Source organism: Capricornis sumatraensis, chromosome 13 (assembly GCF_032405125.1).
Source record: "Capricornis sumatraensis isolate serow.1 chromosome 13, serow.2, whole genome shotgun sequence".
Lineage (NCBI taxonomy): Eukaryota > Metazoa > Chordata > Mammalia > Artiodactyla > Bovidae > Capricornis > Capricornis sumatraensis.
Window position 1 is genome coordinate 49,498,545 of NC_091081.1, and position 24,698 is coordinate 49,523,242.

Consider the following 24,698-nt stretch of genomic DNA (forward strand, 5'->3'; position numbering starts at 1 on the left):
ATTTTCATATTATTATTATGTCTTAAAAGTGATGCTTTGCATGTCTCCTGCCCTTCAGGGATACAAAAATTTGGTTTGCTTTAAGCAAGTTCAATCCAGTGCTCCCAGTGAGGAGAAGGTCTAACATGCAAGGTATCTTCTATATGGTTTTCTTTCTTGCTGAGGACCGAACTGGCAAATCACCTTAGAAGTGATCAAAGTCATTAAAAATGTATTAAAAAGATTTTGTGTATGTACCTCTAGATAAAGTGATTATCTGAAATGGTAAATGTTGAGAACAAATTTTACAAATTTTGATAACTGTACCACCAAGATGCACTGATTAAAAAAGCCCCTTCTCATATTGCATTACCTTCAGACTACAATAAATCACTTACAATACTGTTAAAGTATTTAACTATATATTTTATTTTTATAATAATGAATCTGATATGCTCTGATCTCCTTTGGTTTGTTATACATCATCCATGCATCATTCATTCCATTCACTTAAAGCATCATCTTCATGTCCAGGTATATCTGTTGGTGACTGGTCAAGAGAAGTTGAATCTTTGTATCTCATTGAACTCAGTTCAGACTGTATCTCAGTTGTTGAGGCCTTTGCCCCCCAGAAATCTTTGACTGCCGTCCTGGAAGAAAAAAAATTTTTTTTAATTTTTTGAAATGAAAACTAAAACTTTAGTTTTCTATATATAGAAGTGCCTCCTTGTTGTTGTTATTCAGTCACTAAGTCGTGTCTGACTCCGCAACCCCATGGACTGTAGCCCACCAGGCTCCTCTGTCCATGGGATAACCCTGGTAAGAATACTGGAATGGCATGTCATTTCCTTGTCTGAGGGATCTTCCCCACCCAGGAATTAAACCCAGGTCTCCTGCATTGGCAGATGGATTCTTTACTGTTAAGCCATCAGAGAAACCCACAGAAGTGCATCCTTAGTCAGGATTTATTTCTATTTTGCAGTGCATCAGCTGCATTGTGATAGTAGATGAGCCCTCAGATATACCAGGGGGTGATACTCATGTAGGTATTAGAAATACTCTCAAATGATGAACTAGTAGTTCATAATAACCACATTTTAAAGTTGTGATTATTTTCAACTAGTATGCAGGTCAGGAAGCAACAGTTCGAACTGGACATGGAACAACAGACTGGTTCCAAATAGGAAAAGGAGGACATCAAGGCTGTATATTGTCACCTTGCTTATTTAACTTATATGCAGAGTACATCATGAGAAACGCTGGACTGGAAGAAGCACAAGCTGGAATCAAGATTGCAGGGAGAAATATCCATAACCTCAGATATGAAGATGACACCACCCTTATGGCAGAAAGTGAAGAAGAACTAAAGAGCCTCTTGATGAAAGTGAAAGAGGGGAGTGAAAAAGTTGGCTTAAAGCTCAACATTCAGAAAACTAAGATCATGGCATCTAGTCCCATCACTTCATGGGAAATAGATGGGGAAACAGTGGAAACAGTGTCAGACTTTGTTTTCCTGGGCTCCAAAATCACTGCAGATGGTGATTTCAGCCATGAAATTAAAAGATGCTTACACCTTGGAAGGAACCTGGACAGCATATTCAAAAGCAGAAACTTTGCCAACAAAGGTCCATTTAGTCAAGGCTATGGTTTTTCCAGTGGTTATGTATGGATGTGAGAGTTGGACTATAAGGAAAGCTGAGCACTGAAGAATGATGCTTTTGAACTGCGGTGTTGAAGAAAACTGTTCAGAGTCCCTTGGACTGCAAGGAGATCCAACCAGTCCATCCTAAAGGAGATCGGTCCTGGGTGTTTATTGGAAGGACTGATGTTGAAGCTGAAACTCCAATACTTTGGCCACCTGATGCAAAGAGCTGACTCATTGGAAAAGACCCTGGGAAAGATTGAGGGCTGGAGGAGAAGGGGACGACAGAGGATGGGATGGTTGGATGGCATCACCGACTCAATGGACATGAGTTTGGGTGGACTCTGGGAGTGTGATGGACAGGGAGGCCTGGTGTGCTGTGATTCATGGGGTTGCAAGTAGTCGGACACGACTGAGCAACTGAACTGAATTGATTTTCAACTAGACAAAACAAATAGTAATTCAATAAACTTTTTGCTTTAACAACTACTACATAAAATTGTGAAAACTGCATTTAAAAGTTTTCTCATGGCTGGGGATCAAGTCATGAGATCAGGTAGCTTGAACCAGGATTGTCTCAGGAGGGATGAAGAGAGTTGGACAGTCTTGAAACCTGCATGAGAAGCATAATGGACAGGGCCTTAGATTCACTGCACAGGGAGGGGCAGACATGCAGATTTTTTTAATCAAGGCTAATGGTTTAGTTGCAGTTCTTCACCTACCAGTTTATAATTATGAAGATCAGTACAAAGATCACAAATATGCAGATAATAACTCCTATGGTCAGCACAAAAACTAGGACTGCATCAGTGTCTGGTTGGCTTGCTCTTTTCATCTGTAATTCTAGAGAAAAAAACACATAGTAATGATTATTACTACTGGGAAAAAAAAGGAAATGAACATCTAAATGGGAACTTTATATCTGGAAAAATACTCTAGAAATATACAGGGAAAATTAGTGGAAAGTGTTAATGAACTTTCTCTGCACGTTAGAAATGTTCTTTACAAACATGCAGAAAGGTTCAAAGAATCTGACAATAAACATTCTGCATTTCCACCACCTAGATACTACCATCAACATTTTATCCTTCTATTCATGCTTCTATCAATCCACTGACCCACCTTATTTTTTCTTTGACGCATTTCAAGATAATTTGCTAATGTCTACACACTTCTTACAGAATCAAGAGAATATCATTAACTAGAGTTCAACATTTGTTTATATTTCTTCTTTTGAGGTAAAATGTACAGACTCTGAATTGAACAACAATCTTAAATATGTTATTTAGTTATGGAAAATGCAAACACACATATGTAATTCAAATCCCTAAAAACACACAGACTATTACTCTACCCCAGAAAGTTTCCTTGAGCCCCTCCCAGTTAATCCCTGCCCAAACCTTCAGGCACAACTACGGTCCTGATTTTCTTTTCCACATAGATTGGTTCTGCCTGATCTAGAATTTCATAGGAATGGAAACATTCATTATACTTTCTTTTGTGTAAGGCTTTTTAACTCAGTATAATGTTTTAGAGATTCAACCGTAATTGCTGCATGTATCAATAGTTTTTTCTTTTTTATTACTGGGTAGTATGCTTCAATTATTCAGTCTCCTGATGGACACCCACACTGTTTCAGTTTGGGGTTATTATAAACAAACTGCTATGAACATTCTTATACAAGTCATTCTGTGAACACACACTTCCACTCCTTATGGATAAATACCTATGAGTGAAACTGCTGGGTCATAGGGTAGAGGTATGCTTAGTTTTCTAAGAAATTACAGGATCTTTTCCCAAACTGATCATACTTGTTATACATGGTTTATTAAATTTTTTCATGGATTTTATCTTTTCATTTTTCTAGTGATTCCTTTTAAAAGCTGGAGTTTTTAAATGTTTTAATGTAAGTTTCAGGTGTACAGTATTATAATTTGATATCTGTATACAGTGACTCCCACCACAAGTCTAGTTACTGTCCATCACCATAAAGTTGCCTCTTCCCATCATCCATTTCACCTACCCTAAACCCCCTTCCCCTCTGGCAACCAATAATCTGGTTCTCTGTATCCATGAGTGTGATTCTGTTTATTTTTTTAAATTCAACATACAAGTGAAACCTTTATATCTGTCTTTCTCCATCTGACTTTACTTCACTTAGCAGTAACACCTTTCAGGTCCATCCATGTTGCAAATGTCAGGATTTCATTCATTTTCTGGCTGAGCAGTATTCTATTTTGTGTATGTGTGTGTACACATATCTATATCTTGGCTGTTATAAATAATGCTTCAGAGAACACAGAGGTGCATATGTCTTTCTGAATTAGTGTTATGTTCTTTGGATAAATATACAGAAGCAGAAAAGCTGTCTCCTATGGTTATATTATTCTTAATTTTTTGAAGACTCTCCATACTGCTTTTCACAGTGGCTGTACCAGCAGTGTACAAGGGTTCCCTTTTCTACATATCCTCTCCAACATTTGTTATTTTTTGTCTTTTTTGATAGCTACCATTCTAATAGATATAAGGTAGTATCTGTGGTTTTGATTTGCATTTCCCCAACTAGTGATGTTGATCATATTTTTATGCATCTGCTGACCATCTGTATGTCTTCTTTGGAAAAAATATCTATTCAGATCCTCTGCCTGATTTTTATCAGTTTTTTTTTTTTTTAATGTTGATTACTGTGAGTTCCTTATACATTCTGGCCTATTAACCCCTCATCAGAGATACCATGTACAAATGTCTCCTCCCATTCTGTAAGCTGTCTTTTTGTTTTGATGATGGTTTCCTTTGCTGTGCAGAAGCTTTTTAGTTTGAAGTAGTCCAATTGTTTATTTTTGATTTTGTTTCCCTCGTCTCTGCAGTTAAATTTACAAAAACATCGCTAAGACCTATATCAATAAGGTTACTGCCTATGTTTTTTTCCTAGGAATTTTATGATTTTAGGTCTTACGTTCAACACTTTAATCCATTTTGAGTTTATTTCTGTGTACAGTGTAAGACAGTGACCTTCTTTCATTCTTTTGCATGTGGCTGTCAAATTTTCCCAATATCATTTTTGGAATATGAAGTTTTAAATTTTATGAAGCCTAATTTATCAATATTTCCTTTTATGGTGACTGGTTTTTGTCATATCTAAAAGGGAAGCCTTGTCTACTCCTGAATCATACAGATACTCTTCTATGCTTTCTTTTTTAAGCTTGATTATTTTAGCTTTTATTAATACATTTAGGACTGTAACACATCTCTAATTTTTGTATATGTTTTAATATCCAAATACCACTTTTAAATCAGCATTCTCTCCCATATCTGTCTGCTATTCCTTATTAAGGAGACAAAACAAGTCTACCATATGTATTATAACACTGCTACATTGTAAGCTGATAAAAATGCAATTTATAGCAAATATTACTTACTTTTTTTTTTTTTTTTTTTTTTTTTTTTTTATTAAATTTTAAAATCTTTAATTCTTACATGTGTTCCCAAACATGAAACCCCCTCCCACCTCCCTCCCCATAACATCTCTGTGGGTCATCCCCATGCACCAGCCCCAAGCATGCTGTATCCTGCGTCAGACATAGACTGGCGATTATATACCTTTCTATGGCTCTTCCTGGTCCCTAAATCATAGACTCATAAAAGATTCATGTGGAGAAGGTCCAGAAAGATCATCTGATACAATTTTTATACAGATAAGTAAACCAACATCCAAGGAGATTTAATGATTTGTGAAAGCTAGGTTTTATGTGTTTTAATATTTTAATTTTGATAAGTACCATTCTAACAGGGGCTTCCCAGGTGGTACTAGCAGTAAAGAATCTGCCTGCCTATGCAGGAGATGCAAGATTCGCAAGTTTGATCCCTGGGTCAAGAAAATCCCCTGGAGAAGGAAATGGCAACCCACTCCAGTATTCTTGCCTGGAGAATTCTATGGACAGAGAAACCCAGTGGGCTACTGTACATGGAGTCATGAAGAGTTGGACATGATTGCCTGCACACACACACACAACACTCTAACAGACTTGGTCTCCTATTCAGGCAATCTCAACTGCTTATTCATCTTGATTTTCTTTCTATTATTTAAACACTATGAAGTATAATTTTCCATTTTTATTAGTAGTTCAAGAGCTATAAACTCAATTTAGTAATCTCATTAAATACTTCCAAGTATGATAAACAATTTTAAAAAGTTAAAGTTAGTCACTCAGTCATGTCCGACTCTTTGTGACCCCATGGACTGTAGCCCACCAGGCTCCTCTGTCCATGTAATTCTCCAGGCAAGAGTACTGGAGTGGGTTGCCATTCCCTTCTCCAGGGCATCTTCTCAACCCAGCAATCGAACCCAGGGTTCCTGCATTGCAGGCAGACTACCGAATGAGCCACCAGGGAAGCCAATTTATATCATATTTATATTCTAACATTGTTAAATTTAAAAGTTTTTAACTTTTGATAATTTTAGACTTATAGAAGCAGTGGAATTTTTAAACTCAAATGAAAAAAAACTTTTAGGATTAAAACTTGAGGGGAAGAAATGCAAAATTTCTTTCCATTTACCCACTACCCTGAAATACTAGTCAAGAGAGGTGGAAAATGAGAGGTATCAAGATTCTGGTTCATTTTAATGGTAGTCTTTTTGCAAGGGTCCCTTAGAGTACTTTTATGTCTAATAAAAAATAGTTTCTATTTCTGTTGAAATTTTCTAATGAAAAACAGACTGAATTTTGATGCTCTTGCATTTTAGAAAAACTAAGCTTATGCTTGTATTAGTTTTTGAAGGCCACCATAACAAAGTACCACTAACTAGGGGACTTAAAAACAACAGAAATATGTTATCTCACAGTTCTGGAGGATAAATGTTCGAATACCAGGCATCGGTAAGGCCGTGCTCTCGCCAGTGGCTCTGGGAAGGATCCTTCCTTTACTCTTCCAGGCTCTGGGAGCCCCAGATGTTCCTTAGTTTGTGACAGTGTAACTCCAGTTTCTGTGTCTGTCTTCACATGGCTGTCTTCTCCCCATGTGTCTTGAGTCTCCACGTGTTTTCCTCTCTCATTGTGTCCAGATTTCCCTCTTGTCATGAGGACACCAGTTAAACTGGATTAATAGCCCACTCTTCTCTAGTATGTAAGATCGTCTCTTAACTGAATTAACTATACCTGCAACAACCCTATTTCCAGACACCATCACACTCTTAAGGTAGACAAGTTTGGACTCGAAAATATCTTTTTAGAGGGACATGATTCAATCAAAATAATGCCTAACTATAAAAGACAATTATTGTGGAAGTGAAAAATCTGTCATATGAGGGAATGGATGGGGCATTTTCATTAATTAAACCCTATCTACCCTGAAAATATTTTAATCATGTATTTGTTTCGAGCCAGTACCATACTGTGAGGACATTTATAGCCAAAACATTTGTCTGATGTCTAAAACAGCCAAAAGGGTCTGTCACAGCAGTATACCCAATTGTCCTTTTTAAAAGCAACTAATAGATACCAACATTTTCTGAAAACATTTTGTCATCTAACCAGTGCATGTGCTAAGATGGCAGAGACACCCCACCAGTCCTGGACAGCTATGAGAGAGAAAAGTCAACTTGTCTCACTTGCTGACATTGGGGACTGTGCCCCAGTCCTTAGCTTACACCTGTTGCCTCTGAATCACAGGAAGAGCTAACCACCACTAAGCAGTCCTAACAAGGACTAAGCTGGGGGACATGAACTGAGAACAGCTCTCAAAACCTTTAATAGCCTGAACTGTGACTCATTGAGATCGTTTTTAGTTGATGATGTTTGGTCCTTTTTGCCTTTTATTGACATTATTCTTTTAATAACACCTAGTATATCCCAATATAGGACTATGGTTATTAGCTTTCACTATAAAGTTTTTTTTAAGGACCCTGAACAATACATTAAAGAAAGTTTACAGTTTATTTTTTAAAATCACCTCCAAAATACCTCAGCTTGTTTCCAGTTAAAGGGCAGTGAAGTGGTAGTCGCTCAGTCATGTCCAACTCTTCGCAACCCCATGGACTGTAGCCCGTCAGGCTCCTCTGTCCATGGAATTCTCCAGGCAAGGATATTGAAGTGGGTAGCCATTTCCTTCTCCAGGGAATCTTCCCAACCCAAACCTGGGATCAAAGCTGGGTCTCCTGCATTGCAGGCAGTCTTTATCATCTGAGCCACCAGGGAAACTCACACCACCTTGTAGAAAAGTCTTAATGGTATAAAACTAGTGGTTCCCAAAACGTGATCTCTGGACCAACAGTAACTAGGAACTTGTCAGAAATGGAAATTCTTGTCCCAGTCTCACTCAAGATCTACAGATGCAGAAACTACAGGAGCTGGGCTAGTGATCTGTGTCTCAACAAGACCACCATGTGATTCTGATGCTCTCTGAAGTTTGAAATATAAGCAAGTCAAAATGTTGCTGGGTACTTACCAGTTGTTGTATAGATTGTGAATCTAATAGATGCTACTATTTCATTATTATCCAATGTTTCACACTCAAAAGCCTTGGGGTGAGTATCCCTGTGAACTTCCAGGATTGCTGAATCATTTGCAAGTATAATGGCTTGCTATTTTAAAAGAAAAAAAATATCAATATTCTTCATGAAAATCTAAGATCAGAAAATAATTTATTTCTTATAACAAAATAAGAGTCACTTTCTCTCAGTCTAGGACAGTAATTAATTATGCACATGTATTTTAAAGTCAGACAGAACAAGGACCAAATTTCTGACTGTGTAAATCAGAAGGAGTTACTCTCTGCATCTCAGCTACAGTTGGTCCTCCATATCATTGGGCTCCACATCAGTAGATTCAACAAATCATAGACTAAAAATACTCAGAAAAAAAGAATTTCCAGAAAGTTCCAAAAAGCAAAACAGGAATTGGCTGCACAGTCACTCTTTACTTGGCATTTATATTGCATTTACAAATACTTAAATAGCATTTTCCAACACAAACCACTGGAAACCTCTGTTTGTTTCCATGGCAAACCGTTAAATATCACGGTAATCCAAGTCTATTCCATGAAAAGTAATGCTGAAGAAGCTGAACAGTGCTATGAAGACCTACAAGACCTTCTAGAACTAATACCCAAAAAAGACGTCCTTTTCATTATAGGAGACTGGAATGCAAAAGTAGGAAGTTAAGAAACACCTGGAGTAACAGGCAAATTTGGCCTTGGAGTACAGAATGAAGCAGGGCAAAGGCTAATAGAGTTTTGCCAAGAGAACGCACTGGTCATAGCAAAACCCATTTCCAACAACACCAGAGAAGACTCTACACATGGTATCACCAGATGGTTGACACCAAAATCAGACTGATAATATTCTTTGCAACCAAAGATAGAGAAGCTCTATACAGTCAGCAAAAACAAGACCGGGAGCTGACTGTGGCTTGGATCGTGAACTCCTTATTACCAAATTCAGATTGAAATTGAAGCCAGGGTAGAAAACCACTAGACCATTCAGGTATGACCTAAATGAAATCCCTTATGATTATACAGTGGAAGCGAGAAATAAATATAAGGGACTAGATCTGATAGACAGAGTGCCTGATGGACTATGGATGGAAGTACATGACTTGTACGGAGACAGGAATCAATACCATCTCCAAGAAAAAGAAATGCAAAAAAGCAAAACAACTGTCTGAGGAGGCCTTACAAATAGTTGTGAAATGAGGGAAGTGAAAAGCAAAGGAGAAAAGGAAAGATATATCCATTTGAATGCAGAGTTCCAAATAAGAGCAAAGTGAGATAAGAAAGCCTTCCTCAGCAATCAGTGCAAAGAAATAGAGGAAAACAATAGAATGGGAAAGACTAGAGAGCTCTTCAAGAAAATTAGAGATACCAAGGAAATATTTCATGCAAAGATGGGCTCAATAAAGAACAGAAATGGCAGGGACCTAACAAAAGCAGAAGATATTAAGAAGAGGTGGCAAGAATATACAGAAGAACTGTACAAAAAAGATCTTCATGACCCAGATAATCATCATGGTGTGATCACTCACCTAGAGCCAGACATCCTGGAATGTGAACTCAAGTGGGCCTTAGGAAGCATCACTACAAACAAAGCTAGTGGAGGGGATGGAATTCCAGTTGAGCTATTTCAAATCCTGAAAGATGATGCTGTGAAACTGCTGCACTCAATTTGCCAGCAAATTTGGAAAACTCAGCAGTGGCCACAGGACTGGAAAAGGTCAGTTCTCATTCCAATCCCAAAGAAAGGCAATGCCAAAGAATGATCAAACTACTGCACAGTTGCACTCATCTCACAAGCTAGTCAAGTAATGCTCAAAATTCTCCAAGCCAGGCTTCAGCAGTATATGAACCGTGAACTTCCAGATACTCAAGCTGGTTTTAGAAAAGGCAGAGGAACCAGAGATCAAATTGCCAACATCTGCTGGATCATGGAAAAAGCAAGAGAGTTCCAGAAAAACATCTATTTCTGCTTTATTGACTATGCCAAAGCTTTTGACTGTGTGGATCACAATAAACTGTGGAAAATTCTTCAAGAGATGGGAATACCAGACCACCTGACCTGCTTCTTGAGAAAGCTGTATGCAGATCAGGAAGCAACAGTTAGAACTGGACATGGAACAACAGACTGGTTCCAAATAGGAAAAGGAGAACGTCTAGGCTGTATATTGTCACCTTGCTTATTTAACTTACATGCAGAGTACATCATAAGAAATACTGGGCTGGAGGAAGCACAAGCTGGAAACAAGACTGCAGGGAGAAATATCCATAACCTCAGATATGCAGATGACACCATCCTTATGGCAGAAAGTGAAGAGGAACTAAAAAGCCTCTTGATGAAAGTGAAAGAAGTGAGTGAAAAAGTTGGCTTAAAGCTCAATATTCAGAAAACTAAGATCACGGCATCTGGTCCCATCACTTCCTGGCAAAGAGATGGGGAAACAGTGAAAACAGTGACTGACTTTATTTTTCTGGGCTCCAAAATCATTGCAGATGGTGACTGCAGCCATGAAATTAAAAGATGCTTACACCTTAGAAAGAAAGTTATGACCAACCTAGAAAGCATGTTCAAAAGCAGAGACATTACTTTGCCAACAAAGGTCCATCTAGTCAAGGCTATGGTTTTTCCACTGGTCATGTATGGATTTGAGAGTTGGACTTTAAAGAAGGCTGAGTGCCGAAGAATTGATGCTTTTGAACTATGGTGTTGGAGAAGACTCTTGAGAGTCCCTTGGACTGCAAAGAGATCCAACCAGTCCATCCTAAAGGAGACCAGTCCTGGGTGTTCATTGGAAGGACTGATGTTGAAGCTGAAACTCCAATATTTTGGTCACCTGATGCAAAGAGCTGACTCATTGGAAAAGACCCTGATGCTGGGAAAGATTGAGGGCAGGAGGAGAAGGGGACAACACAGGATGAGATGATTGGATGGCATCACTGACTCAATGGACATGGTTTTGGTAGACTCCGGGAGTTGGTGATGGACAGGGAGGCCTGGCGTGCTGTGGTTCATGGGGTTGCAAATGGTCAGACATGACTGAGTGACTGAACTGAACTGATATAGCACTTACAATATATTATATATAATCTAGAGGTGATTTAAAGTATACAGACAGAAATATCTGTCATATGCAAATGCTATATAATTTGCCATGTTATATAGTAATATAATACCATGGTATTATATACTAACACCATGTTATATAAGAAAATTGAGCATCTCTGATTCTGGTATCTGAAGGGGGTCCTGGAGTCAATTCCCTGAGGAAACTGAGCAACAATTGTACTTATCTGCAAAATGCGTATAATGATGGGAATTACCTCATAGATTGTTATATGAGTAAAAGAAACTCTAGCAGTTGGTGTATATCTGGCATTTAATAAGCCCTCAACTAATGTTAGCTACTGTTATCATTATACAAGTATTATACATACAAATGAAAACCTTGCTTCCAAAATAGAACACTTTATATAAAATAGATGCTTCTAAGTTCTGATAATAGCTGGCCCTATACATATATAAAGTTTTAGCCCTTTACTAAGAAATGAAAAACAATTTAAATCCCAATAATAATAAAGTTGTATGATTTTTACTTCATTTTTGCAAACTGCTTTTGAAGAGAAAGTCCTCTGAGAGTCATCAAGCACTGGGAAACAAATCTTAAGACTCACTGGAAAGCACCAAATTATATACATTCATTACTCACCTGGTCTGGCCTTAGAAGTCTCCAAATATATTTGAAACGGTTTTCAGGAGATGTATGAACACATGCAAGCCTAACACGTTCAAGGCTTTCTGAAATTGGTCTTCCCCCTGAAAAAAAAATTACATACATATATACCAATGGGCCTTGTGAACTGCTTTATATACAATACTACTTTTAAAAGTCACCCCAATTTGAAAAGAAATTACATGCTGGAAGTTAGTAAACGTATTACTGGAAGTTTGACTGTAGAGGAGCAGGAAGTCGTCATGGATGCAACGATGAAGTCACGGAAGAGGCAAGTAAACACCATACCTGTCTGTTCCTTTGGCAAAATAAACTATAGAGAAGAGACAGTAAGGGCAAACTACTTAGTGATCTATTAAACTCCGAGATATACTTACTAGTGGCTGCCAATTTTCTGGTTAGGAACAAGCCCTCCCCTGTCCACCTCTTTCTGGCTTAGAGATAATGAAACCTCAGACTACTGAAATTTGATACAGAAAAGCTCTCAAAGTTCCCAATTTAGAGTTTACCAATCTACTGATAGACTGTCACAACCACAAGGTCAAAAGTATTTCTCTGGAGGATAGCTTCAACCAAAACCTGAGTGCAGTAAGGTTCCAGTGTGCTAGAGAGAATGTACGTTCAATTTAGACACAACTGAAAAAATGTAAAGAAAAGTAGAAAGACCTATAACTGTCTGGAGAAGTGGAATTTTAAGTAAATCATTTTGATCATCTCCCTCCACTCAAGGCAAACTGAGGTTAAGGATATCTCCCCAGAGTAAACATGGCCCCTCTGTCTCCCTCCAGTATAAAGTCCAACTCACAGCCACAATCTACTGGTCCACGACATTCTTCCACTCGTACGATACACTTGGATTCACCACCAGGGCATCCGTTTGTCAATATAACTTCTCTAATACCAATACCTTTGATAAAAGAAATTGGCAAATGTTAAAAGAAAAAAGAAGAATTCCAGGGTTATTTTATTTTTCCACCTAGGTCATTTTGAAACCTTTCTCCTAATTTCAGAAATTAAATTCCTAAATTCAAGGTAATAACATTTAGAGATGGCTCAGCAGGTAAAGAATCAACCTGCAATGCAGGAGACCTGGGTTTGATCCCTGAGTCAGAAAGATCCCCTGGAGAAGGGAATGGTTACCCACTCCAGTATTCTTGCCTGGAGAGGAGCCTAGTGGGCTACAGTCCATGAGTTCAAAATGAGTAGGATACAAGTGAAGTGACTGAGCATGAACACAAGCACTTTGAATTATTTCATAAAACAACATTTTCCAAAATTAGTCACATGAAACACTAGTTCCTCTGGTTGATAACATAAGAAAAGAGATTCCATGATTAGTTACATTTGGAAATTATACATTAAATTAAAATGAAATGAATCTCCTCAGAATTTTAGAGGACCTTTTAATATGCTAGTAAATGAATGTGCTATTATGTGTAAATTTTCATTGATCAAAGATGCAAAAGTTTTACATGCTAACATTTTTGAGATCTGAATGCATTTCAACTGACAGCATGTCAAGAATGACAGTATTTTTCCTTTTTAGAGATGTATAAAATGTGCTTATTACAGCTAATAAAGCCTACTACTGAAATAGTAGAAAGCAGTAACACACAGGATCTTCCAAATTTATTTGACCATGGAACTTTGGAATGGGGGGAGTTGGATCTTGCAGAGGAAATTACAAAAATTCCATTGTAACATAAATGATGCCTTTTAACACCTAGCCTGATAAAAATCTCTGTATTAAATTTATCAAGATAGACTTAATGACCAGACCTCCATTTTCAAAGTGATAACTCTTGTTAGAATTGCCACACATTTCATAAGAAATCAAGTCTTTACTGACTCATCTCAGATCTCCACTGAGTTTGCCCTACCAACACCAGAAGTGAGAGAGATGATAAAAGCTAAAGCTGGTTCAGTGACATGCCGAACATGTCCTGTGATGAGACTGTGCTGTCACAGGCTAAGGAGTAGTCCATCTTCATATTCTTCCTACCAAGTTCCTTCTTTCAGTCCCTGTAAGATGTTAATCATACCACCCAATCTCAAAACAAGGATAAGCTGAAGTCTAGAGATGGCTTCAGTTCAGTTCAGTCACTCACTCATTTCTGACTCTTTGAGACTCCATGGACTGCAGGATCCCAGGCTTCCCTTCCCATCACGAACTCCCAGAGCTTGCTCAAACTCATGTCCATTGAGTCGGTGATGCCATCCAACCATCTCATCCCCTTCTTCTTCCGCCTTCAATCTTTCCCAATCTTCTCTAATGAGTCAGTTCTTCACATCAGGTGGCCAAAGTATCGGAGCTTCAGCTTCAGCATCGGTCCTTCCAATGAATATTCAGGACTGATTTCCTTTAGGATGGATTGGTTTGATCTCCTTGCAGTCCAAGGGACTCTCAAGAGTCTTCTCCAACACCACAGTTCAAAAGCATCAATTCTTCAGCATTCAGCTTTCTTTATGGTCCAACTTTCATATTCATACATGACTACTGGAAAAACCATAGCTTTGACTAGACAGACATTTGTCAGCAAAGTCATGTCTCTGCTTTTCAATATACTGTCTAGGTTGGTCAGTGTTGGGGTTCCCTTGTGGCTCAGCTGGTAAAGAATCTGCCTGCAAGGTGGGAGACCTGGGTTTGATCCATGGGTTGGGAAGATACCCTCAAGAAGGGAAAGGTTACCCACTTCAGTATTCTGGCCTGGATAATTCTATGGACTGCACAGCCCATGGGATTGCAGAGTCAGACATGACTGAGCAACTTTCACTTTCACTCTCTAGGCTGGTCATAGCTTTTCTTCCAAGGAGCAAGCATCTTTTAATTCATGGCTGCAGTTGTGTGTAGTAATTTTGGAGACCAAGAAAATAAAGTCTGTCACTCTTTCCATTGTTTCCCCATATATTTGCCATGAAGTGATGGGACCCTATGCCATGATCTTAGTTTTTCAAATGTTGAGTTTTAAGCCAGTTTTTTCACTCTTCTCTTTCACTTTCATTAAGAAGCAAGTCTTTAGTTTCTTGCTTTCAGCCATAACCATGGTGTCATCTGCATATGTGAAGTTATTGATACTTGTCTCTTCAATCCTGGTTCCAGCTTATGCTTCATCCAGCCCAGCATTTCGCATGATAGATTCTGCTTATAAGTTAAATTAGCAAGGTGACAATATACAGCCTTGATGTACTGCTTTCCCAATTTGGAACCAGTCCTTTGTTTCATGTCCGGGTCTAACTGTTGCTTTTGACCTGCAAACAGGTTTCTCAGGAGGCAGGTAAGGTGGTCTGGTATTCCCATCTCTTTTAAGACTTATTCAACACAGTCACGGAGAAGGCAATGGCACCCCACTCCACCACTCTTGCCTGGAAAATCCCATGGACGGAGGAGCCTGGTAGGCTGTGGTCCCATGGGGTCACTAAGAGTCAGACACAACTGAGCGACATCACTTTCACTTTTCCCTTTCATGCACTGAAGGAAATGGCAACCCACTGCAGTATTCTTGCCTGGAGAATCCCAGGGACAGAGGAGCCTAGTGGGCTGCCGTCTATGGGGTCACACATGAGTGCAACATGAGTTGGACATGACTGAAGTGACTTAGCAGCAGCAATAGCAGCAACACAGTCAAAGGCTTTGCATAGTCAATAAAGCAGATGTAGATGTTTTTCTGGAATTCTCTTGCTTTTTCTATGATCCAATGGATGTTGGCAATTTGATCTCTGGTTGCTTTGCCTTTTCTAAATCCAGCTTGAACATCTGGAAGTTCTTGGTTCACGTACTGCTGAAGCCTAGCTTAGAGAATTTTGAGCATTTCTTTGCTAGCTTGTGAAAGTGAAGTCGCTCAGTTGTGTCCGACTCTTTGTGACCCCATGGACTACAGCCTACCAGGCTCCTCCATCCATGGGATTCACCAGGCAAGAATACTGGAGTGGGTTGCCATTTCCTTCCCCAGGGGATCTTCCCGACCTAGGGATTGAACCCAGGTCTCCCACATTGCAGGCAGACCCTTTAACCTCTAAGCCACCAGGGAAGCTGCTAGTGTATGAGAGAAGTGCAACTGTGCAGTAGTTTGAACATTCTTTGGCATTGTGTTTCTTTGGGATTGGAATGAAAACTGACCTTTTCCAGTCCTGTGGCCATTGCTGAGTTTTTGAAATTTGCTGGCATATTGAGTACAGCAGAAATAGATGTTTTTCTGGAACTCTCTTGTTTTTTCCATGATCCAGCAGATGTTGGCAATCTGATCTCTGGTTCCTCTGCCTTTTCTAAAACCAGCTTGAACATCTGGAAGTTCACGGTTCGTGTATTGCTGAAGCCTGGCTTGGAGAATTTTGAACATTACTTTACTAGCATGTGGGATGAGTGCAATTGTGCGGTAGTTTGAGCATTCTTTGGCATTGCCTTTCTTTGGGATTGGAATGAGAACTGACCTTTTCCAGTCCTGTGGCCACTGCTGAGTTTTCCAAATTTGCTGGCATATTGAGTGCAGCAGTTTCACAGCATCAGCTTGCAGGATTTGAAATAGCTCAACTGGAATTCCATCACCTCCACTAGCTTTGTTCATAGTGATGCTTCCTAAGGCCCACTTGAGTTCACATTCCAGGATGTCTGGCTCTAGGTGAGTGATCACACCATCATGATTATCTTGGTTGTGAAGATCTTTTTTGTACAGTTCTTCTGTGTATTCTTGCCACCTCTTCTTAATATCTTCTGCTTCTGTTAGGTCCCTGCCATTTCTGTCCTTTATTGAGCCCATCTTTGCATGAAATGTTCCCTTGGTATCTCTATATGCAGGTCAGGAAGCAACAGTTAGAAGTGGACATGGAACAACAGACTGGTTCCAAATAGGAAAGGGAGTACATCAAGGCTGTATATTGTCACCCTGCTTATTTAACTTATACACAGAGTACATCATGGGAAACGCTGGGCTAGAAGAAGCACAAACTGGAATCAAGATTGCCGGGAGAAATATGAATAACCTCAGATATGCAGATGACACGCCCTTATGACAGAAAGTGAAGAGGAACTAAAAAGCCTCTTGATGAAAGTGAAAGAGGAGAAGAAAAAAGTTGACTTAAAGCTCAACGTTCAGAAAATGAAGATCATGGCATCTGGTCCCATCACTTCATGGCAAATAGATGGGGAAACAGTGGACACAGTGTCAGACTTTATTTTGGGGGGCTCCAAAATCACTGCAGATGGTGATTGCAGCCATGAAATTAAAAGATGCTTACTCCTTGGAAGAAAAGTTATGACCAACCTAGATAGCATATTCAAATGCAGAGACATTACTTTGCCAACAAAGGTCCATCTAGTCAAGGCTATGGTTTTTCCAGTGGCCATGTATGGATGTGAGAGTTGGACTGTGAAGAAAGCTGAGCACCGAAGAATTGATGCTTTTCAGCTGTGGTGTTGGATAAGACTCTTGAGAGTTCCTTGGACCGCAAGGAGATCCAACCAGTCCATTCTGAAGATCAGCCCTGGGATTTCTTTGGAGGGAATGATGCTAAAGCTGAAACTCCAGTACTTTGGCCACCTGATGCGAAGAGTTGACTCATTGGAAAAGACTCTGATGCTGGGAGGGATTGGGGGCAGGAGGAGAAGGGGACAACAGAGGATGAGGTGGCTGGATGGCATCACTGACTCGATGGACGTGAGTCTGAGTGAACTCCGGGAGTTGGTCATTGACAGGGAGGCCTGGCATGCTGCGATTCATGGGGTCGCAAAGAGTCGGACCCGACTGAGTGACTGAACAGAACTGAACTGAGTACAGCACTTTCATGGCATCAGCTTTTAGGACTTGAAGTAGCTCGGTTGGAATTCTATCACCTCCACTAGCTTTGTTCATAGTGATGCTTCCTAAGGTCCATTTGACTTTGCACTCCAGGATGTCTGGCTCTAGGTGAGTGATCACACTATTGTGATTATCTGGGTCATTAAGATCTTTTTCATATAGTTCTTCTGTGTATTCTTTCTACCTCTTCTTAATATCTTCTGCTTCTGTTAGGTCCATATCATTTCTGTCCTTTATTGTGCCCTTCTTGGCATGAAATGTTCCCTTGGTATCTCTAATTCTCTTGAAGAGATATCTAGTCTTTCCTGTTCTCTCATTTTCTTCTATTTCTTTGCATTGATCACTGAGGAAGGCTTTCTTATCTCTTCTTGCTACTCTTTGGAACTCTGCATTCAGATGGGTACATCTTTCCTTTTTCCCTTTGCCTTTCATCACTTCTCTTTTTTTCTCAGCTATTTTTAAGGCCTCCTCAGACAACCATTTTACCTTTTTGCATTTCTTTTTCTTGGGGATGGCTTATCAGTCTCCTGGACAATGTCATGAACCTCCATCCACAGTTTTTAAGGCACTCTATCAGATCTAGTCCCTTAAATCTATTTCTCACTTCCACTGTATAGTTATAAGGGATTTGATTTAGGTCATACCTGAATGGTCTAGTGGTTTTCCCTACTTTCTTCAATTTAAGTCTGAATTTTGCAATAAAGAGTTCATGATCTGAGCCAAAGTCAGCTCCCGGTCTTGTTTTGGCTGACTGTACAGAGCTTGGCTTATAATACAAGAGATGGCTTATAATCTGTCAATTTATCATATAAGAGATGGCTTATAAGAGCATGTTTCAATCTTCGGAGTGCATGCAAAACACCTGAGATATACTAACGTGCAAATTATGATGCAGTCAGTAGGTCTGCAGTAGGTCCTGAGGTTCTGAATTTCTCACAAGCTCTCAGGCTATGCTGATGTAGCTAGCCTGTGGACCAAACTTTGAGAAGCAAACAAGAGAGTCCTCCATACGAGATAAGGAGAGGGAAGGTTGGATGGGGAAAGGTCTCTTTTGATTAAATGAGATTCTTAAGAATGGCTGCAGAATGGCTCCACTTAAATTTATGAATAGTACTTCTTTAGGGGGATAGTCTTATTCTGAAATACATAAATATTTTCCAAGCAGGTATTTTATGTATTTATTTATTTAGCCAAATAGAGTTCATTGCAATGATGTGTGTAGATGTGACATGTAAGTCAGTACTTAAAAACATGCTTGTGTGTTCCAAGAAAACAAGACTTTTTGAATGCTAAAATATTGTTTTGGGAGTTCAACAGAATTTTCACTAAAGCATTTTTTTCTTTTAAATAATTTTTACAGATTGAAAATATTTTTAATAGTTAAATATTATAGATGTGAAATATTGCCTTTTATGGTTTATTTTTAGAACTTACCACCATCTGACATATTACATGTTTTACGTTATGTATCTCTTTGACTCTACTAAAAAATATATTCTGTAAAGGCAGAGAGTTTTCACTGCTTTGTTTACTGCTGTATTCTAACACCTATAATAATACCTGGCATATAATAGGCAAAAACTTAAAAAGCAGAAAAGAAAAACCAACTTGTTGAATGTGTGTTAGACACTCAGTTGTGTCCGACTCTTTGCAATCCCAGGCCCTGTATGTAGCCCACCAGGCTCCTCTGTCCATGGGATTCTCCAGGCAAGAATACTGGAGTGGGTTGCCATGCACTCCTCCAAGGGATCTTCCTAACCCAGAGATCCAACCTGGGTCTCCCACACTGCAGACGGATCCTTTATCATCTGAGCCACTAGGGAAGCCCAAATTTATTGAATAAAGATATATAATTTCTGAAGTACATCTTTAAAGAGTAGGACAATACCAATTATAAGAATTGTCATAAAAATCATTCTCTGTGAGAATTTCACAAGTAAGCAGAATAAAAATATAAATTGCAAACAAATAAATACAAGATTATTACATAGATTCCTCTCATCTCTGACTCTGACTGACCAAGAAATTAAGGTAAAAAAACAGGTTTAAAACTATCTCAAGAGACAGGAAGTAGAATAATTGTTGCAAGGGATTGGGCTAAGTGGGAAATTAGTGTTTAACTGGTACAGAGGTTTCAGTTTGGGATGATGAAAAATTTGGGAGTGGATTGCAATAATGACTGCATGACAAAATGAATGTGCTTAACATCATTAAAACGTACATTTAAAAATGGTTAAAAGTGTAAATTTTGTTAAGTTTATTTTAGCATCATTTTTAAAACCTTATCTCAAATAAAAACAATTTAGCTAAAATTTTTGACCAAAAAAATAGAAACCATACATAATGTTTTGATCTATATCTGCATGGACTTTGATTTCTTCCCCTCTGGCTTTTGTTCTTCCCTTCTGACACTATCTTTTTCCAAGGCAGACTCTATTTAGAATAAACTTAATTACATTGTGAATTATCTACTGTCTTCTTAGTATATTAGTCTACAGTGGTTCTCAAAAGATGGTCTTTGAAAAAGCAGCATCAGCTTCATTTGTGAACTTACTTTCGAAATATAAATTCTTAGACCTCATTGAAGGCCTAAGTGAGTCAGAAATTTTGAAGTAGGACTCACAATCCATGTTTTAACAAGCCCTTCAGGCACTTATGGTGAACACTTTTAAGTCTGAGGTGGTGCAATGGTAAAGAATTCACCAGCCAATGCAGGAGATGTAGGAGATGCAGGTTCGATCCCTGATTTGGGAAGATCCCCTGGAGAAGGAAATGGCAACCCACTCCAGTATTCTTGCCTCAGAAATCCCATGGACAGAGGAGCCTGGTGGGCTATAGTGCATGGGATCACAAAAGAGTCTGACACAACTAAGCACTCACGGTCTTATTCCAGCACATGTAGTCTTAATACTTATATAAGAGATTTTATGTCCAATTTCTATCCAAGAAATGATCAAAACAAATCACAGTCTTTGAATATTATTTTTCCCACAAAACCAATACCTCTTTTTTCTAAGACATGACATATAAAATGGAAAACTGTAGAATTTAGAATAGACTATTTAAAAAAGCAAATCTTTTGATAGATTTGCCAACACAGTATGTGGAAGACATCTGTGAGATGCATCAGAAGACCTTTAATCTTCCAAACCTGTGAGATAAAGTTTTACTCTTGTGAAAGCAGTTTATGTGCTCACCCCCGCCCCACAAAATAATAATATGTATATATTACAGAGCTGGCTTAAAATAAGATTTAGAGGTTATGAACTGAAAATATCCTCCCTTAGAAAGCAACCAGGAGGAGCATAAAGATGGCGGAGGAATAGGACGGGAAGACCACTTTCTCCCTCACAAATTCCTCAAAAGAACATTTCAACGCTGAGCAAACTCCACAAAACAACTTCTGTAGGCTGGCAGAGGACATCAGGCAACCAGAAAAGCAGACCATTGTCTTCAAAAACAGGTAGGAAAAAATATAAAAGATGAAAAAGGAGACAAAGGAGGTGGGGAGGGAGCTCCGTCCCGGGAAGGGAAGCCCGTCCCGGGAAGGGAGTTTTAAGAAGAGAGGTTTCCAAACACCAGGAAACACTCTCCCTGCCGAGTCTGTGGCGAGTCTTGGAAACACAGAGGGCAACATAACAGGAAGGAAAAATAAAGAAATAATTAAAACCAAGAGATTACAAGCCCAACAGTAACTCCCCCAGCGGAAAAGCAGCACAGATGCCTGCATCCGCCATTGGGAAGTGGGGGCAGGGCAGGGACGCGCGGGAGGCGCGGGCTGCAGTGCTTTGTAAGAATCGGGCAGGAACGCCCCACGCGCAACCAGAACGATCTAACTTGCGCTAGCAAACCAGACTGTGGGATAGCTACCGCACGAAAAGCTCGAACATAAGACGCCGCCAGGACCGAGCACAGAACAAAGGACGGAACGGAAAAAGCCGGCTGCAGACCATCCCCCGCCGGGGACAGGCAGCCAGAGCCGTAAGGACTGGAAAGGGGCAATTGCAGACCCGGAGAGACTTTACTTACCTAACTGCAAGCAGGCTTCTTTGCTAAGACTTCTGGGGGTGCTGGACAGTCACAATCTGCCTCACAGGGGACGCCAGCGGTCCACCCAGAAAGCTGAGCAGCAGCGACAGAAAAGGTGACAAGCCGCGGCGATCACGCTCGCCAAACTCCTGAGCTACTCGGACCTGGGAAGGGCACAAAGCGCAGTCCCAGCCGAATCTGTGCCTCTGAGGGCTGCCTGAGCGCCGAACCTGAGCGGCTTGGACCGGGAAGTGCACGCAGCCTAGGGCCGGCCCCAGACGGTTCCCGGCTGTGCATCGTAGAGCCGGAGCGGTTTGTGCGCTGCGAGAAGGGACAGGTCAAGCGGGGCTGAGACACTGTGAGCACACGACAGTGCTATTTGTTTGCAGCATCCCCCCTCCCCACAGCGCGACTGAACTAGTGAGCCTGAAAAACCAGCAAACGGAAGAAGTTAAACAGAGGGAACCACCTTGGAAGTGATCCCACACGGCCCAAAACATCAGAGAAGGGCCAGATATATTTTTACTATTTTTAAAATCATTCCTTTTTTTTTTTTCTTTTTCTTTTTTTTTCCTAACTTTTTTTTTAATTGTTAAGTCTTCTATTTCTCCTCTAATTTTTATTACTATAACCTATTATTACTATTAAAAAAAAGACTTTTTTTTTTTTAAGGCAAACACCATATATAGCCTTTGGATGGTTGTTGGTGGGGTTTTTTTTGTTTGTTTGTTTTGTTTGTTTGTTTGTTTGTTTTTTTAATAATTCTTGTTTTTTTTTCTTTCTTTCTTTCCTCCTTTTTCCTTCTGCTTCTTTTCTTTAATATTGTATTTTTGAAAATCCAACCTCTACTCTAGATTTTTAACCTTTGCTCTTAGGTTTTTGTTGTCAATTTTGTTCATTTAAAAACCCAAACTTCACTACCCAAGTTTACCTGAGAGCGAGATTACTGGCTTGACCACTCTCTTCTCCTATGGACTCTCCTTTTTCTCCACCAGGTGGCCTCTGTCTCTTTTCTCCCCCATCTCTTCTCTATCCAACTCTGTGAATCTCTGTGTGTTCCAGACGGTGGAGAACACCTAAGGAACTGGTTACTGGCAGGATTTGTCTCTCTCCTTCTCATTCCTCTCTCTTATCCCCCTGGTCACCTCTGTCTACTTCCTCCCTCTCCTCTTCCCTGTATAACTCCGTAAATACCTCTGAGCGGGCCAGACTATAGATCGCACATAAGGAAGTGACTACTGCCTAGCTTGCTCTCTCCTCTTTTGATCTCACCGCATCTCATTCCAGTTACCTCTAACTACCCCCTCCATCTTCTCTTCTCCTTGTAACTCAGTGAACCTCTCTGAGTGTCCCTCAATGTGGAGAAACTTTTCGTCTTTAACCTAGATGTTTTATCATCGGTGCTGTATAGATGGAGAAGTCTAGAGGCTACTGTAAAAACAAAACTGAAGACCAGAAGCAGGAGGCTTAAATCCAAAGCCTGAAAACATTAGAGAACTCTTGAATTCAGGGAACATTAAGCAATAGGAGCTCATCAAATGCCTTCATACCTACACTGAAACCAAGCTCCACCCAAGGGCCAACAAGTTCCAAAACAAGACATATCACTCAGATTCTCCAGCAACACAGGAACACTCCCCTGAGCTTGAATATACAGGCAGCTCAAAATTATTCCAAAACTTTTGATGTCTCATAACCCATCACTGGTCACTCCACTGCACTCCAGAGAGAAGAAACCCAGCTCCACCCACCAGAACTCCAACACAAGCCTCCCTAACCAGGAAACCTTGACAAGCCACTGACAGAACCCCACCCACAGTGAGGAAGCTCCATAATAAAGAGAACTCCACAAATTACCAGAATATAAAAAGACCACCCCAAACGCAGCAATATAACCAAGATGAAGAGACAGAGGAATACTCAGCAGGTAAAGGAACAGGAGAGTTGCCCACCAAACCAAACAAAAGAGGAAGAAGTAGGGAATCTACCTGAGAAGGAATTCCGAATATTGATAGTGAAAATGATCCAAAATCTTGAAATCAAAATGGAATCACAGATAAATAGCCTAGAGACAAGGACTGAGAAGATGCAAGAAAGGTTTAACAAGGACCTAGAAGAAATAAAAAAGAGTCAAAATATAATGAATAACACAATAAATGAGATCAGAAACACTCTGGAGGCAACAAATAGTAGAATAACGGAGGCAGAAGATAGGATTAGTGAAATAGAAGATAGAATGGTAGAAATTAATGAATCAGAGAGGAAACAAGAAAAACGAATTAAAAGAAACGAGGACAACCTCAGAGACCTCCAGGACAATATGAAACGCTCCAACATTCGAATTATAGGAGTCCCAGAAGAAGAAGACAGAAAGAAAGATCATGAGAAACTCCTTGAGGAGATAATAGTTGAAAACTTCCCTAAAATGGGGAAGGAAATAATCACCCAAGTCCAAGAAACACAGAGAGTTCCAAATAGGATAAACCCAAGGCGAAACACCCCAAGACACATATTAATTAAATTAACAAAGGTCAAACACAAAGAACAAATATTAAAAGCAGCAAGGGAAAAACAACAAATAACACACAAGGGGATTCCCATAAGGATAACAGTTGATCTTTCAAGAGAAACTCTTCAGGCCAGGAGGGAATGGCAAGACATACTTAAAGTGATGAAAGACAATAACCTACAGCCCAGATTACTGTACCCAGCAAGGATCTCATTCAAATACGAAGGAGAAATCAAAAGCTTTACAGACAAGCAAAAGCTGAGAGAATTCAGCACCACCAAACCAGCTCTCCAACAAATTCTAAAGGATATTCTCTAGACAGGAAACATGAAAAGGGTGTATAAACCCGAACCCAAAACAATAAAGTAAATGGTAACTGGATCATACTTATCAATAATTACCTTAAACGTAAATGGGTTGAACGCCCCAACCAAAAGGCAAAGACTGGCCGAATGGATACAAAAACAAGACCCCTCTATATGCTGCTTACAAGAGACCCACCTCAAAACAAGGGACACATACAGACTGAA

The 24,698-nt window shown here is 39.7% G+C and overlaps 1 protein-coding gene across 1 annotated transcript in view; it reads right to left on the minus strand.

Moving 5' to 3' along the window:
• Positions 1-472: 472 nt before the first annotated feature.
• Positions 473-24,698, minus strand: part of SPACA1 (sperm acrosome associated 1) — a 33,684-nt gene continuing 9,458 nt past the window's right edge. Inside the window, exons 2-6 of the mRNA XM_068985573.1 lie at positions 12,644-12,745; positions 11,815-11,921; positions 8,066-8,201; positions 2,344-2,464; positions 473-629 (exon numbers count right to left, since the gene is read on the minus strand). Of these exons, the coding sequence (XP_068841674.1) occupies positions 473-629; positions 2,344-2,464; positions 8,066-8,201; positions 11,815-11,921; positions 12,644-12,745 (623 nt within the window). The remainder of the gene's footprint in view (positions 630-2,343; positions 2,465-8,065; positions 8,202-11,814; positions 11,922-12,643; positions 12,746-24,698) is intronic.